General features: G+C 29.0%; 1 protein-coding gene across 5 annotated transcripts in view; it reads left to right on the top strand.

Annotated features, from left to right (window-relative positions):
• The window catches only part of LOC107448055 (protein spitz), a 128,937-nt gene that overhangs the window by 71,219 nt on the left and 40,583 nt on the right, over positions 1 to 17,135 (top strand). Inside the window, exon 1 of one of the 5 annotated variants that reach the window (XM_043040254.3) lies at positions 14,087 to 14,275. The exons of 2 other annotated variants lie outside the window; for them this stretch is intronic. Coding sequence is in view for 2 of the 3 variants with exons in the window: in XM_043040239.3 (XP_042896173.2) it covers positions 15,718 to 15,880 (163 nt within the window). In the remaining variant the exon portion in view is untranslated. Of the gene's footprint in view, positions 1 to 14,086; positions 14,276 to 15,543; positions 15,881 to 17,135 lie in introns of those variants that run through there. 2 more of the 5 variants (XM_043040239.3, XM_043040250.3) reach the window with 2 other exon arrangements.

The following is a 17,135-nucleotide window of genomic DNA, read 5'->3' as shown; positions in this document are numbered from 1 at the left end:
TTCAGGGAGAGAAAGTCTGGAAAAAAAGGTACCGGTACAAAGGGTCTTGGTAAAAATGGTAATTCAACAAGGAAAATCTGTAGGTAAATTACATGTAAGGAATTCCGTGCGTTATGAATGCTTTTCTTACTAATTGATTCAGATTCGATAATTGAGATAAAAGGGAACTTTTATTTTAAAGAGAGGTATATTAATTTTCTTCCTTTTTTTTTTTTTAAAGAAAGATAAGTTATTTTTCAATTTTTAAATAATTTTTCTGTAAAGGGGCTGAAACAATTCAGTACATAATTTTTTCTCGATATTTTAATAAATATGATTCAAATTTGATAATTGAGGTAAGTGGGTGGAGATATCGAGTGAGACGTATTTCTTTTCTTTCTTGTTTTTTAAGGATACTTATATTTAAAGTAATACTTTTGCTTGTTGGTTTTTTAAAACTTCTTTTTTTTTTTTTTAAACGAGGGATATTTTTTTCTGCCTCAACAAAAACTCGCCCCCGCATCTAACAAAATTGCCAATAAAAAAAGCACTTCAATTTCATCTTCTCATTTCAAATAGTTTTTCCTATTCAATTTTCTTTGCACTTGTACCTTTTTTACCAGGTCATTTTCTTTCCGGGGACCTTTTTTTCGCATCTTTTTTTTATCAAGACCTGAGCATTTTTATTTAAAAAAGCATTATCATCAAATTTATTAAATATTGTCAATAAATGCATGTCCATCAACGTGTACAAGATGATGTTATCAACTTTTATACTAATGCACAATGGAATGAACAATAAACATGATTAGGGTAGTTAAAAAAAAAAATCTAACTTTCTTATTTACCTGATTAAATTGCATAATAATTAGTAGGTCTTATAAATTTTTCTTATTTACGTGATTAAAATGCATAATAATTAGTTGGTCATGTAAATTGGAATCGAATTTTTACTATCGCTCCTCTTTGGTATATTTTATTCGTTCCATCCGACATCTTGACGATATTCGTCAAAATTCGAATTGGTGCTTTGGGGTATTTCTGTTATATCCTTTACATACCTAGGCCATGTACCGCTTAGAAAAATAATTAAATTAAGGAAAAAATAATAATAAGTAAAGCAGTTTAATATTTTAAAATTAAAAAAAAAACGAAAAAAAATTTAGACTCGTAGTCAAATTTGTCAATTATAAGTGAATGCTTGGAAATAAATAAAAAAAAATGGGCATGATCTTATTTTCTTGTCCACCTACACGTAGTTCTAAGAATGAATTCTCCACTGTAATTACAGTTCTCTTCAAAGTCTTCTTTCTACACGAAAGTGTTTCTTTCATGTGAGTTGAAAACTCCTATCACCATATATGGTCAGAGATGATACAAAACAATTTTAATGATTTTTTTCCAAAACAGTTTTTGAGCTAGTTTTATTGTATTCACACGTAAAACAAACTCACGCATCAACTTTTCGAATTATGTTCAAAGGAATGTTGCACGCGAAAGTACCGAAATCCAGATACGAAATGCGGTCGGTCATCTCACCCCCCTCACACAAATGTTATTTTTTACGAGATTAATGACCATTTTTAGAAAAATATTTTTTTTTAAACAAAGTTCAAATACTTTAAATATTTCAAGGTGAAATAATGTTTTTTTCCCATTTTTTTTTTTATTTCCTTTTTACAGATCTAGAGTTTTTCTTCTAACGTATTGAGTGTATGATAAATAGAACGCATACTGCTTTTAATTACAGAACAATAAAAGAAAATTTTCAATTCTTAAAACATAAATTAAAGCATAATTACATTGAAAAGAAATCACTGGATTTAATTTGGCCGTAAATAATTTGTAATCATAGAATAATTAAAAAATTGTTCAACACACATTTAAAACGTTATTCATATTTAAAAAATAAGTAACCATTGAATTATTTGTAATCATAAAGCGATTAAAAAAATGTCTCCATGTACTTTGAAAGCTCAATTTATATCTAAAACAAACACCGGCATTAATTTGTCATTGAACTATTCATAATCACAGAGCAAAAAACAAATTATTGAATACACATTTAAATGTAATTAAACTATTTATAATTATAGAAAAAAAATGAAATGTTATGTTTGATACACATTTGAAAAGAGATTTAGATTTCAAAGGTTAGCCGAATTACTTACATGGTATTATTTGTAATCATAGGAGAGTAAAGAAAAAATTTGTTCAGTACATATTAAAAAATTAATTCCTAACACGAAATTAACATTAGTAGAAACTTTTTGATCAATCAATACTTCAAAAAAATATATGCTTGTATTAAATATACAAACATATATTTTTTCAGCATTAATTGATTCAATCACTAAATGATAAAAAAATAATAATTTGTTCAATGCACATTTTCTTTAAATTGTTTAAAAATTAAATTTTCTAAAATAAAACTGAATGTTTTTTTTTTCGAAATAAGTTTTATTTTTCGAAGTAAAGTAATACATATAGAAATTCTAAAATGATGAATGTTTAGATTTTTCCCAACATTTCACTTTAAAAATTGTAAAGTATAATTATAAAAATTATGTCATTTTTATAATTATAGGGAATATTTACTGTAGTAGTTGATGTAAACTTGAAAGCTATTATAAACTCATTCTTGTAGGAATGTGAGTGCAGAATGCATCGCTGTATGAATAAAATATCTTAAAAAGATTTTTTCCTTCACCATAGATAATTTGATATTGCACATTTGTCTGCTTTCAAACTTTTTATAATTTTCTATTACCTTCGATAAAGCTGGCCGAAACAGGCTTGAATGACGATGAATAAATTAGCATAGGCATTATAAATTATTCAGAACAACATATTCACATATTCGCTAACATATAGATTATAAATTACTCAAAACAATTTAAATAAAGTACAAATAAACTGTAGCTACAAACTGTGTAAAAAGTTCCAGATCAAATTACGGTAAAAAGTACATCAAGATGCTACTATTTTTTACCGTAAAATCCAATTTTTACGAGAACATGTTACGAAATAAAATATCTGATTTCTCTAGTAATAATCATTATAAAAACCTATCTTATTCATCTGATCTATAATTTCTATAGTAATAATTACCATAAAATTACGGAATTGCTCTTATTAACTAAGCATTACCGTAAAAATTACCATATAATATTTCACGGTAAAAAACGGATATTATTTATGATGCACCCTAAGTGCAGGTATTTCATACCTCGATGCGGAATTTTTTACTGTGTATGGTATGTTCATTTCTGTACATTTATTTAGACTTGATTCACGTTGTTTTGCATCTATTCTCATTTAGGCATCCTACATAATACTATATTACCTTTCTGAAGATGCTGATTGCGAAAGTTGCATTTGTATGGACTTGTCTGAAGGCAAAAAAGGAAAGGAAAAAAAAAAAAAAAAAAGAAATTCTAGAATTATGTCCACTACATTCATCTCCTCTCTTTACTTGGCAACGAATTTCCATTTTGCATTTTTCAAAAGCTACTCCGTTATATCCGTCATTATCAACCCCTTTGACAGTTGTGTCCGGTTTATTAATTCAGTATAATAATAAGCCAATAATAATTTCAATTAATGAGCAAATATTATCGCATCTTTTTACTTAACAACTAGAACTAGCATGAGAACTAGCCGTCTCGTATTATTAATAACATATGATGAAAAATGTTTTAATTGTTTACCACATCGTTAGAACAAGACTTGTGCAATAGATACGGTTTACTGAACATGCATTATTTAAAAGTAAAACAGTTCCTTATTGATCATTTGATGTTAAGCAATTCCGTTTGTTTTTTTCTTTGTTTACATAAGAAAAAAAGGCTCAGTTGTCTTTGCCTTATCCCAAACAGAGTGTAAGCAATAATGGGTGAAATAGTGGACGCCTTCTTGGGATTGGAATTCCTGTTACGTAGTATATAAGGAAGGCACACCCATCGATGAAGTCGCCCTCCGGTCAAGTTCCGGGAGCAAAGGCCAACTCCTTTCGCCCCGACTACCGCGATACACTGCCCCGCTTCTGGTGAGCCCCCATCCCTGCCTGCTCCCGGGCACCGCCCTGTAATAAGCTTGCCGCTCAAGCATCCTTCTCCGCGAAACAACCAGCCAAATGATTTCTATTTCAATCAGAAAGTTGTTTTTCAGTTGATTATTGCGCCCTTGCCCAGTTTTGCAAAATCGGCTATAATACACTTTATACATTTTCTATTTTATGAATTTTATTCACTACAGCATTGCTCAGTACAAGCTGCAACTAATACTACTATGCTTATGAATACATTTTAAATTGTATATAATGTATTATAATTTGCATTTTGTATATTTATTAAACTGACATGCATATTGCATCTAACAGTGAAAATTTTATTTGCAAATATTCATAGATTTAGCTGAATATAATGTATCAGCATTTGTATAAATGAAGGATGCTTCTATGTTATTATACAGGGAACCTGCGATTTGACTTTCCCTCATGAAAAGCGAACAAAAAATTCTTCGAAAAATTTAGCTTTTATTTACGGTGTCCATATACCTATAACTTATGCTGGGCCCATCGTTTAACGTAATCGCATTGGCACCTGAAAATTGTGATTCCAATAAGCAGCTGATTCCAAAAATCTAATATTTAGTTCGTATTAAAAATGAAGTACACTGTAAAAATTTCCGGATCAAAGTACGGTATAAAGTACCTACACCCAGGGTGCCGGTACTTTTTATCGTAAAATCTGTTTTTACCGAAACATGTTTCGGAACAAAAAAATCAGAAATACCGTAATTTTTACACTAATAAACCGTAAAATCACTGAATCATTCTAATTAAATATTGCAGTAAAAATGATGGTATAATATTTTACGATAAAAATGGATTTTTCGCATGATGCACCCGAAGAGCCGGTACATTATACCGTAATTTAAATCCGTAATTTTTAACAGTGTAGTATTTTTTAATTTTTTTACTACATTACTTTAAGTTCACGTTAGTTTAAACTATGATTATCAATTAGAAATGTCAACTAAACTTGGAATAACTATTTTAAATTCAATGCTAGTAAGATCCAGAAAGATGATTACACTCACTTTATTGATTCCACAATTATGAAAGAAAACTATTTTTGTTTACCAAACAACTAACTAAACGAGTTCAGCACTTCTTATTTTTATTGGAAGGAAACACCCCTACTCCACTCACACCTGCATCTGATCCTTCCACATTCTAATAAATCTCAAACTTAGTCTTTTTATATGAATAATGCAAAGTAATTTGTCCAAAAAAAAAAAAAAACTAGAAAATAACTTTGTGATTGTTTTACGATATCTCAGAAAAGGCGATTTATAAGAGAACAGGTGTAAAACGTTGCTCTGAGCATTTTTAACCCTTCAATTGAATTACTCTATCGAACTTTTAGTCGATTTTGAGGAATGAGAAAACAATTTTTATATTGTATATTTCACAACTGACGAATCATAATTCGTCAGTTGTGAGTCTCATAACCAAAGAAATTTTAAGATTAGATTAGTATATATAAATAATTATTTCTTAGAAATTTGATAACAATTATGAGCGACTAATTCCCTTAACCAGTAATTTTATAAAACAGCAGGCACTATATCTTAAAGTTCATCTAATCATTAAATTCATTGCTTACAACAAAAATGAATCTTGTGCCATACAAAAATGCCATACAAGAGGAAGCAAAGATTAATATGGAGTTAAATTTAAGTAAGGAGGTAAATAGATTTTGTTACCTAGCTATAAAACTATTTTCAGAAAACTGTAACTTTGGCATAATTTGAAAAATAAAAATAATAAAGAATTAACCCTGAATAACTTTTGATCTAATGATAGGATTTTCACGTTTTATGACTTATTCCTAATGGTTCGAAAGGGTGACCTCAGGGTGAACTAGTGCAGAATGAATTAGTTAAATACATTCTGCACTAATCACTTCTAACTATTTAAAGTTATATATTTAAAGTTACGAAATTTAAAGTTACGATATTAAAGTTACGACGATATTTAAAGTTACGAAATCAGACACAAAAGCGCACTTTCTCTGAATAAACATACCTTTTTCTCTATGGACTTGGATTTCTGACTCACAAAATATAGGAGGTAGCCATAATCTGGAAAATTCCTCATGGTTTGGTCAGAGGATCCTCATAGTATGGCTAGAGGAGCGATTAAAAGTTTTGACCTGTTAATGTTAATTCTACTTTTTGCGTTAATCACCATATCTCGAGAACATTTTAAGAGAATTGAAAAATTTTTGCAAACAATTTTAAAATTCGTTTATCCAAATACAATTCCATGCAAAAAAAAAAAAAAAGATATCTAGATAAAAGTTCTCTAGATATAGCGAAATACGCAAAAAGTCACATTAATATTAAGTGGTTCACACTTTGGATCACTCTCTTGACCAAACAAACTATGGGGACCATGTTTTCAGACTACCCCCCATATAATGGAGTCAGAAATCCCAGTTCGTTGAAGAAAAAAGAGATATATTTATTCAATAAAAATTCGTTTTTGTGCAGATTTCGTAACTTAAAATATCATCTGCACTAATTAATTAACATATTTGAGGTCATCCCTTCGAAAAGCTTTTTTTAAACTCTGGCCATGCTATTTTTAAATGGTGTAATATGCAGGCAAATCGCATTTGTGTATAGTTTTCCATTGTTATGGATTGACATCGGTGCATGGAAATTAAATTTTAATTAATTTCGCAATCTATACATATTTTAAATAAATATAATAAATGGGTTTTATTCCTTTTACACTATATTATATATTTCAAGTGATAAGTAAGCATACATATTATATATCAAACTTGGTGTCCTTTTCCCTTTTACACTGCACTCATTATCTCCGAAACTGTTTTCGTAAAACCTTCCGAATTGCTTCACAATTCAAGCTCGCTCATTGAATGCTTGTATATTTTATTATACCTATATACCCAGGTACTTTTTTTAAAAACTAAGTCCAAAAATTATTCAACTATTCATCTTGTGAAACCACTGATTTACATATATTTCATTCAATTTGTAGACAAAATATTTATTATATATGAAATGTCATTATTGTATTATTCAAATAAAAATAAATGTAATATATCCAATTATATATATATGCTTCAAAAAATAGCAAAAATTGAAATAATATTTAAAATTTAAAGTAGGAATACTTTTTTCCCACCTATTCAAAATTAAAAGTTGTTGGTAAAAGGAATAGTGTAGGAATAGGAATAGGAATATACTAATATACACAATTGAATTCGTTACAAATAATAATTACTTATTGGGTGAATATGACCCCCATTTTCAAAGCATGAAGAGAGAGTTCACGGTTATCTCTCAATTTTTACAGGATGACAATAGGAAAATAATAAATGTATCACATAAACCAATTCAATCTACAATGAGAAGCCTGTAAGATACTAGTACTATAATTTAGAAAAAATACTTCGTTACAGATATCTTTCACACAGTTTAAATGAATAAGCGCGTTTGATTCACACGTTTTAATTCGAAATCTGAGTATTCCTATGCATGTTAGGAAGTACTAATAGGTATTTACAGGTTCAAACAAGTCATCGATTGACTGGAGTAAATAAGCACGTCACATTATGAAGCAAGATGTTGCAAAATTCGGTTTCTCTATGAATAATTGAAGTCAACTACCAGCTTTCATGCTATCATCGATCACACATTCTAAGAACTGACAAGAAAAGTGCCCTTTTCATCCTTTCACCTATTCAGTTAAGCAAATAATGCTATTTTGGTTTGTGTGTCTTCCTATTCACTGCCTTACTACTCTTTCAATATTCGCGTTTTTGTAAAGAATTGAAAAATAGTTAAAACTTGAGGACTGTAGAGGGAGGATTCGTCATAATGTTTCTAAAATAACTGCAAAAAGTAGGGTATATTTAAGTGTGATTATAGCCAATTTTAGTCTCAGTAGGTGGTAGGGGTTCACAATGCAAGAAGACCGAGGTAAATTTTGCACTTCAAAACAACAGTTTAATCAAATTCTTGTGCCAAACATATTCTTATTTCAAAATGAAAAACCGTTTTTTAAAAAAATAAAAAATAATAATTCGTTAAAATAATGAGCAAAAACTAAAAACAACTTGCCATCTGATAAAGCGAGTTTAGGCTGCCCTTCTAAAACTATTAAAAAATATGTTTACCTGAGTTTAACGTTTAAAAATAACACAAGAGTAAAAGCTGTTCCATGCACACACACACACACACAAAAAAAAGAAGAAGAAAGAAATCATATCGCGTATTGGAAGATCGGAAATCATCTTCTTTTCTCTTGGATGTTAGGAACAGCGAATTCCGAAATAGTGATGGGAACCTGTTGCCATGCACATAGAGAGTCATAAGAGTGTGGTGTAATCAACATACTAGGTGCAAGTACCAAAGTTAGTGACCTGTCTAACCTGTTAACTTCTATGTATCTTTAATGTATTCTCTGTAATTTTCCTGAAGTATAGCGAATTAAACTGAATTTCAAGTGAATGAAATGTATATACATTTCCTTCATTCATGATACATACATGATACATTCATTCATACATATATTCATAAAAAGTATATACATTTCATTCATTTGAAATTCAGTTCAGTTCGTTATACTTCAGGAAAATTACAGAGAATACATTGAAGATACATAGAAGTTAACAAGTGCGCCAGGTCACTAACTTTATTATTTGAACCTAGTATGTTGATTACACCACAGGAGCAAATTTTGGTGGTTATTCCGAAACCTAAAGAAACAAGGTTTTAGAGAAAGAAAATTTAAATATATGACGAGAGTAAAAGTTGTTTCTTGAGAAAATAACATATGTTGTCGAAGCTCCATCCGACTCTTTGTGATCCAAACGAAAACAGACATTGTAATGTGAAATTACTATATCGTGAGTACAGAAAACTGTTGGAAATATTTACTGAATTGATAGATACTGGACTAATTTTAACAATAACATCCTGCTTATGAGATGGCAGGATAATGGGCAAAAATGCAATTCTTTTGATATCAATCAAGTGTCCATTGAACGTGATACATTAAAAATACATGTAATTTTTTTTTTTTTTAATTACCTTCCTTAATATCCTGGAACATATTAATAACACAGCCTGCTTTTGATATTTTAACCTTGCGTTTCGAAAATGCAAAAATGTTCAGCTTCTGGTTTTGGATCAATTTTCTTAAGATTAAAGTAGAGTCAATAGTTCTAATGGGTTTTGAAAGTACATTATGTCAATGGAACACAAAACAGGATTTTAATCATCGGTCGTTTCACAAGAAAGGTTGCATTAATAAGGAGTTGCACCAAAAAGTGTATATTGCAGTAGCCAGACCTTGACTAAGGCAGTGGCATACAGAGAAGCTGCCCTGGGCCCCCACATCAGAGGGGTAGCCCAAAACGATTAGAAAGTTAAGTTTATTTTACGTTTCCTTCCTTACTGAACTTTTTTTAAGCGAAATATGAGTACAGTGTAAAATTCATAAGCTTTATGTTAGCTTCTTCATTAATCGATTGTATGAACACAAAAAATCTATGGCTTTCTAGGGTGGAATTCAGTTAATTTTTCGCAAGTACGATGGAAAAATTTAGCCAATGAAAAGCCTGTATTTTTACATATCGCAAAATTTAAATACCTACATAAAGTTCGGTTCTTCATTATTGAAGTGGTAAAGCAGACGGAAACCCCAAGAGAAGGTTTTGCTCCGGGCCCCCATTCGGCTAAGTCGGGCCCTGGGAGTAGGATAAGTCGTTGTAATACTAGAAATCATTTACTTCTGTGTTGGATGTCGAGAAAAGCTATAGGTACCTTTTGTCATGCATATGTAGAGCCATATGCGAATTTCGGCAATTCTTCATAAAAATAAAAATAAACAAGATTTTTTTCATTTGGGTAAAAAAAATGTAAAGATGTAAAACTCGTGCTATGCTAAAAGCATATATTGGACTCGCTGGTTGGAATCATAGAGTTGAAATAGTAGGTATATCAACTCCAGTATTTCAACTCTATGGTTGGAACGTGCGAATTCATTGGCTAGTTGGAGCTATCTACATCTGTATTGGACTTCTGGAACAGCAAAGGGGCTAACCTCTATATATCATCCATATGGAGGACTAAACTGAAGTTCTATAAACAAAGAAATATTGTAGTAGTATCGTTTTAGGTAAGGTTTATTGAGGAACAATAAGTCTAGCAAGAATGCTTTGGTTTCAGCAGGTTTAAACTTGTCGAAATAAGTTCATGAAGAATAGATGCATGATCTTTTTTTTTCTTTTCCAAAACTTTTAGCTTTGTATTAAAGGTTCTCTAATTTCTTCCGTAATTTTAAATTTAATAAAACGCAACACACTTTCATAAAAAGAAAAGTATTTATTCACCATTTACGCATTATTTCTTATTTTCTTTAATCGTGTCTCAACACTCCGCGCGTTTTCAACTGCCATTTTGTGTATAAAATGGTCTCACCAAAAGTTTCTTCTCTAAATGGTCAACAAAGAGTTATATACAAATGGATTTTCACCAAAAAATAAATAAATAAATAGATAAATAAATACAAAAAGTCAGTTATGAATTCTTCTACAAAACTATTTCTTCTCTATCAGAATCACTTTACAAAGGGCACAATGTATGAAGATCTAAATTGATAAAGTTTGATAAATATTGAGAATTTTCACTTTTGATGCTTTAATTTTTAACAATGTCTGTTGAGCGATATGTGGTAGGGGGTTAAAAAACCTGTTTCATTGATCAAATGTAATCATTGAATGTAGAAATCATGACTGTTTCATTGAATGCAGACGCTTTGATTTATGTGCATTTAAATAACGTTAAATAACATTCAAAGTATTCTCCATATGATGAAGTGGTTATCTCCCAATAACGATTTTTTTAGATTTTTCAATTTTTGGAACTTTTTAAATGCTTATCTTTTTAATTTACCTTATATTTAATGAAAGTTCCGGTTAAAAAGATATGAGTTCGCTTCTCCATTGCTTGTTTTTGTAACTCCTCGCATTATTTATTTTACTGAAATGGCTACTGTTAAACACTCCTTTGTAATGCGTATTATTTAATTTTTATTTAAAAGTCATAGTTATATACTTTAGAACTTATCATTTTTTAATTAACTTGTAATATTTATTTAAATAAACTGCTACAGAGAAATTTGTGTTCACTATAAATGAAATACCAATTTTTCAGCTGTTCCTCATAAACGTATGAAATAAGGTTTGTTCACTAGCAATTCAGACGAAACTACTATATAAAAGATCACTAGAACCGAGTGTTCACTAAATTTTCGTAACGTGTTTAAACCAGCCCTTTTAACGTCTAGGCCCACTATGCATGGGCCTAGGGCGCACAATTTCTGTGGGGCCTCAGAAATCAGTAAAAAGTCCTCATTATTACTGTTTCTTTTAAATGCTGAAAGAAATTAGTTTTTCTCAAAAAATGCATTTTTTTTATTTCAAATTTTCTTTATATCCTACAACCAAACTCATATAAACATTGCACTAATAAAATTCGTAAGTACAGCTGAATTCCAATTAGTGCAATTTTTACTTAAACGGCTTTTACGAAAGCAATGATAATGCACATTCGCAAACTCTCTTATAAATGATTAGTGTCAACAAGAGCTATATGCTTTTCGAGCTACAATCTTTGATGTTGATAATTTAAACTGATTAATACACTTCTACAATATTAAAATTTTGATTTACTTGATAGTTTTGGAATGATGAAACCTAATTATCAATCTGATTGCTCAAAACGAAAGAGAGAAGCTTTAAATGCTGAAGCTAGCAAAAAAATGAGAAATTCTTTATCAAAATATTTCTCTGTTGATAAAGTAGAGCCCTCTGTCTCTGATGAAGCTGCTCTCATTAAGAGTTTGATTACATTTTTTGTTTGAGAGTTTTAATTGAATTCATTTAGAGTTTTAAAGGTATCAATATTTTGAAAATAACTTTTTCATTGAATATGAATTTTAATGTTTTAAAATGTGTTATATCTAAATATATTATTATTTAAATGTATTTTTAATTTTCTATGAGTAGATATAATTTTGGCTGTTTTGGATATTTTTTCTGTGTTGAAATGTATTTTTTTACTAAAAATTATAATTAATCACCTTGATATCTTAGTATACATGCTGAACTTATCGTTAAATTTAATGAAAAGTGGGCTAGCTTTGTGTTGCTTTAACTACAAAATAAAAAATAATTACAGCTTACAATAAAAAATAATTCAGCTAATCAGTGACTTTTAGCAAAAATCACTGATTTTAATTGATTGTGGTCACCAAAGTGTTTTTATTTTGACATATATAACATTATTTTTTATATTTTGCTTCAATTTATAGATGCGTAAACTTTATCTTACAAAAATAATATTCAATTGTTTGTTTTCAAAATTTCTTAGAATGTTTCTCTTGAATTATGCAATTCAACAGATTATTTTTTATTCTTAGGACTACTCTTCAGTAATATAATTTAAAAATATTTTGTAAGGGGCCCTGAAAATTTGGGGGGCCTTGGGCCTGAATTTTTCTTGATCGGTCCCTGGATTAAACTGTATTATGTTGTCAGCTACTAACTATAATTTATCTTACATGTTTTTCTTCAGTCTAACTTTTATTTATTTATTGTTATACAATCAAGATCAGGGCACAAACTATTCCAATCATCATAATTTTTACAATTTTAGAAGTTTCATAGTCGAAAGTATGAAACATTTGTTAAGATGTGTTAAAATTCCTCGAACTAAGTTTTATGCGTAAACATAACTTTGGCACAACAATTAACAATCATTTTATGCTCTTATTTTCTTATCTGGCTTTTCACTTTTGCCTCATCTTAATTTAAATTTTGGGTAAAAGAATATTCCTCTTTTTTTTCCTCATCTAAAAATTTTCTTTCTTTCTTTTAAAAAAATTTTTTTCTTGCATTTAAAAAATCGCATATCATTAATAAATGCATGTGCGTAATTTTTTTTCGAATTCAAACATTTTTAAGATTACATCTTTAAATTAGCTTTAAATCTCATTCTTTTACAATAAATTGATTCTGAATAATACTTAAGAAAATTAAGATGACTTCAAAACGCTGTTACTTCCGCTGTTCGTATTACTTCCAAAAACTGTTATACTCAATCAGAGTAGGTTAGTATTGAGCACTTTCTTTTTTAAAAGAAAAAAAAAGTTCTCTTCGATGGTTTTACTGACGTAGGATAAGTTATTTGTTTAAATGAGGTTATTTCTAGATCTTCGTCGGCCTCAAGATGATCAATACCTGCCAAATGATTTTAAATTCTAATAAGCTAAATTCCTAAATTTTACTACTTTTTTTTAGCTAATTAGTAAGTTAAAATACCGCAAGTAATAATCATTTCAAAAAATTGTAATTTTTAAAAAATTAAATTGTGCGAATTGTCATAAGGTTATTAACAGAATATTAAGCCTTATATATAAGTCTTATTCCTAATTGTTGTAATACATAAAGACTTATATCTAATTTCCAATGACAGAGCCCGATTATGATATATTACAAAGAGAATTTGCCCACAGATTTCAAACCTCTAACGTCAGAAAATGCATTTTATATTCAGTATTTAAAATGAAGACTTTTCTTCACAAAACTGCTATCATTTAAGAGTTAGAGTATTTTATTCTATATGTTATCATTATTTACTTACAATATTTGCAAATCAAGCAGAATCGCCGATGCAAGCAGTAATTAAACCTTAATTTAATGCTTTTCTATTCAGTAAATAGAAAACTATCAATCTTCAACCCATTATGTGCTTTGATGCAAAATAACTCAATTCCCTTCACTTTTAAACACTTTTTCCTTTCTATAGCAATCTGGAGGTCTCTCAGGGGTTGAGGGGTCAGATATGGCCTACCTTCAATAAAGAATAGTTTACGCATTGTATTCAGCCATTCACTTTGGTCAACCTCCTTCTTTCAAAGAAAATCGCTCCAATTGGTTCTCTAACTTAGAAGAGTAATTGAGACGTCAACTCCTGTCCCCTTAGTGGTCAAATCTTATTCAAAAAGGGATGAGTTAAAGGGGTCTATGAGATATTTTTAGGACTGTTAACCTCAGAAATCATTCAAATAGTTGCGATTTGTAGAATTGAGGAATTCCTGAGCCTGAACTTGAAGAATTGTAGTTGTGCAGTTTTAACTCCATTGATAACGTTAAGAATTTCGTGAAATATACCAAATTCAGGATAAAAGGTAAAGTTATTACTTTCAAAGTTAATTTTTTTCGGATTCATTAAGCAATTATAATTATAATTAATATTTCGTTTTAGATGTATAAGTTTTTAGAAAATAGTGTTAGTTTGTTTTAAGTTTGGTAGTTTTCGTGAAATATGTTCCTTAATGTATTTAATATTTTTTTCACTATCGAAAGAGATTAAATTGGATAAAATTTTTAATTATATCTAAATTCTTTCTAAATTGCCTGACAGAAGATAACAAGGGAAACGTCGTTTAATATTCTTCAATAATATTACATAAATAATATAATATTAAGTGTATATAAAAAAAAAAGAGAGTTAAATTAAATCCAATGTTTTTTGTGAATTATTTGAGTTTTTTCTCTTTGAAGGAAAAAATATAAATTGCTGAACAAATTTTAATTTTAAGGATTTCTGAGAATAAAACAATTTTAAAGATTCAAAAAGGAATAGCTATATTTTATTATTATTACAGGAGGTAGTAAGAAACATTTAAGTACTTCAATGAACTTTGCTTCTTACTTTTCGAAATAATGTAAGATAATTAAAAAAAACTGTTTTTTTTTTTTTTTTTTTTTTTTTAAATGCTCAGCTAATTTTATTTTAATAGATTTCGAGGGAGTTTAAACATTCAAGTGATATTTTTAATGACCCCAAATTTACGTGTTAGTAACCAATAAATTTATTTCGGGTGCAAAATTAGTCATATTTATGTAGTTTGCAGTGTTTAATCAGTTTAAAAATATTTTCTGACCATAAACAAAACATAAATGTTAAAATTTCTAGTACACTTGTTGATCATTCAGATTCTTATGCTCAATTAACAATAAATAAATCACTTTTTTTAAATTTATAATATATATATATATATATATATATATATATATATATATATATATATATATATATATATATATATATATATGAAGATAAAACAAAGGGGGGGGGAAACAATAATGAAAAAAAAAATAACAAACAACTGGGGAAAGAAAAAGGATGAAATTTTTTTTTGAAATCTGGAAAATAAAAGATATCAGCCCACACGATTATATCCGCAAATATATATATATATATATATAAATATTAAAAAATTTAATAAATCGAATTTAAAATCGAAATACTCAAAATTACTTAAATCAAAAGTAAGCACACAACACAAAGTTTTCTCAACTAGTGTTGAATTATTTACATCCTAGAAAGGCGCATAAAAAAAAAAGAAAACTTTTTTTTTCATATCCTTGCCACCTTTTTAATGGGAGATTTAGTAGAGGGGTAAGTAAAAGGTGTATTGGCGCTGTTGGCGACTGATCTTCAGCCGCCGTCCCCCGCCCTTCAAGGTGAACGACAGACTATCGCGTGCAGTGAGCACGAACGGTCGCAGTTTTCCTACCTTTTTTTACCTGTGTGTGCCGACTCAGCCATGGATTAACTTTTAACATGGACCGGATCTCTTACTTCGAGGAGCGGCATCAGCGCTGCTCCAACCCGGCCGCTGACGAATCTCTCCGGCTACCTTCTGCCGGATGCTCTAACCGGACTTTAATTCTACCTCAGACGACTTTCGCTTGGTGGAAGCCCCTCAGGTTTATACAACAATTTGGTGAGTGCTTTCATCCTCAAACAAAAATTAATTTTTTATTGATTTTTTGAGGTGTTTATAATGTGCATAACGTCTGGAAATATTGAAAGAGAAAAGTTATAGAAAACCTATTCCCATAAATCATAGCTGTTGATATTGTCATGGATTACTATGCATAATATTTTTTTATTGTTCCATGATTTTAAATTTAGATAAACGTGATGAAATGTAAAATATTGCTTGTTCCTGTTAAAAAATATTTTGCCTTGTTTGTGAGAGGAAATTCGAACCACAGATTAAGTTCTCACATTCTGCAAAATTCAAATATTATTTTTATAGAATTCTGAATTCAATAATTTCCTTTAATGTTTTATTTTATTCAACCATGGATATTAATACTTAGTAAATGATTATGAACATCTGCTTTTATTAATAAGATTTACTGAGTTATTTCTCGTGTTAGATATGAATATGTAGCAACAGTTTGCAAAAAGTGCTAAATTTGAAAATTTATTTTAAGTTGTATCTTCTGAAAAATAATGAATTAGCAGCTTTCTTTTATTTTAACAACATGAGACAACAGCCAAAGGGAAAAATATAGTTTAGTTTATTAACAATCATTTTTTTTGCACATTCTGATTTCCTAGGAAAACTTCACGAAATTGAAATAACTAGTTAATTGTGATTTTTCATGTTTTTATTTTGATAATATACATAACTTTAATTCATTTAATTCATTCATTTTTTGATAACATATAATGCGAATTGTATATGTATGCATTTTTTAATGCATCATAGCGTATTTCATATAAAATTGTTATTTAATGATTCGTTGAATTTAAACTGAGTTTTAATAATAATTAACATCTTGCTGCATTTTGGTTGTTGTGTGATTTGAGTATAGATATTCAGAAATTGTTTTTTTATTTTATGTGAATTGATCAGAGTACACATTACTAAACAATAAACGCTGTTGTATTTTTTAGTTTTAAAATTAATAAGAAGATAAACTTATGACAAGAATCTTTCGAGATTTGACAATTTTACAAAAGTTTAAATAGTAACAGTTTCTTAGTATTTCCATTTTATTTTAAAACTTTCTAACTTAAAATATTGTTGATATTCTTTATTAATAACCTCATTATATTTTTTAGAAATGTTACAAAAGTGTAAAATATATATTTTTAGGAACATCAAAGTGATTTCAAAATCTGTTCCAATTTTTATAAAATGGTGTTTAAACGATTTTGTATATGTTAAAATGATGTGAGGGCTA

The sequence above is a fragment of the Parasteatoda tepidariorum genome, chromosome 9 (genome assembly GCF_982258835.1).
Source record: "Parasteatoda tepidariorum strain Cologne lab strain chromosome 9, Ptep-v5.0, whole genome shotgun sequence".
Taxonomy (NCBI): Eukaryota; Metazoa; Arthropoda; class Arachnida; order Araneae; family Theridiidae; genus Parasteatoda; species Parasteatoda tepidariorum.
Note: the sequence above shows the minus strand (reverse complement) of the source record. Positions and strands in the feature narration are given on the sequence as shown.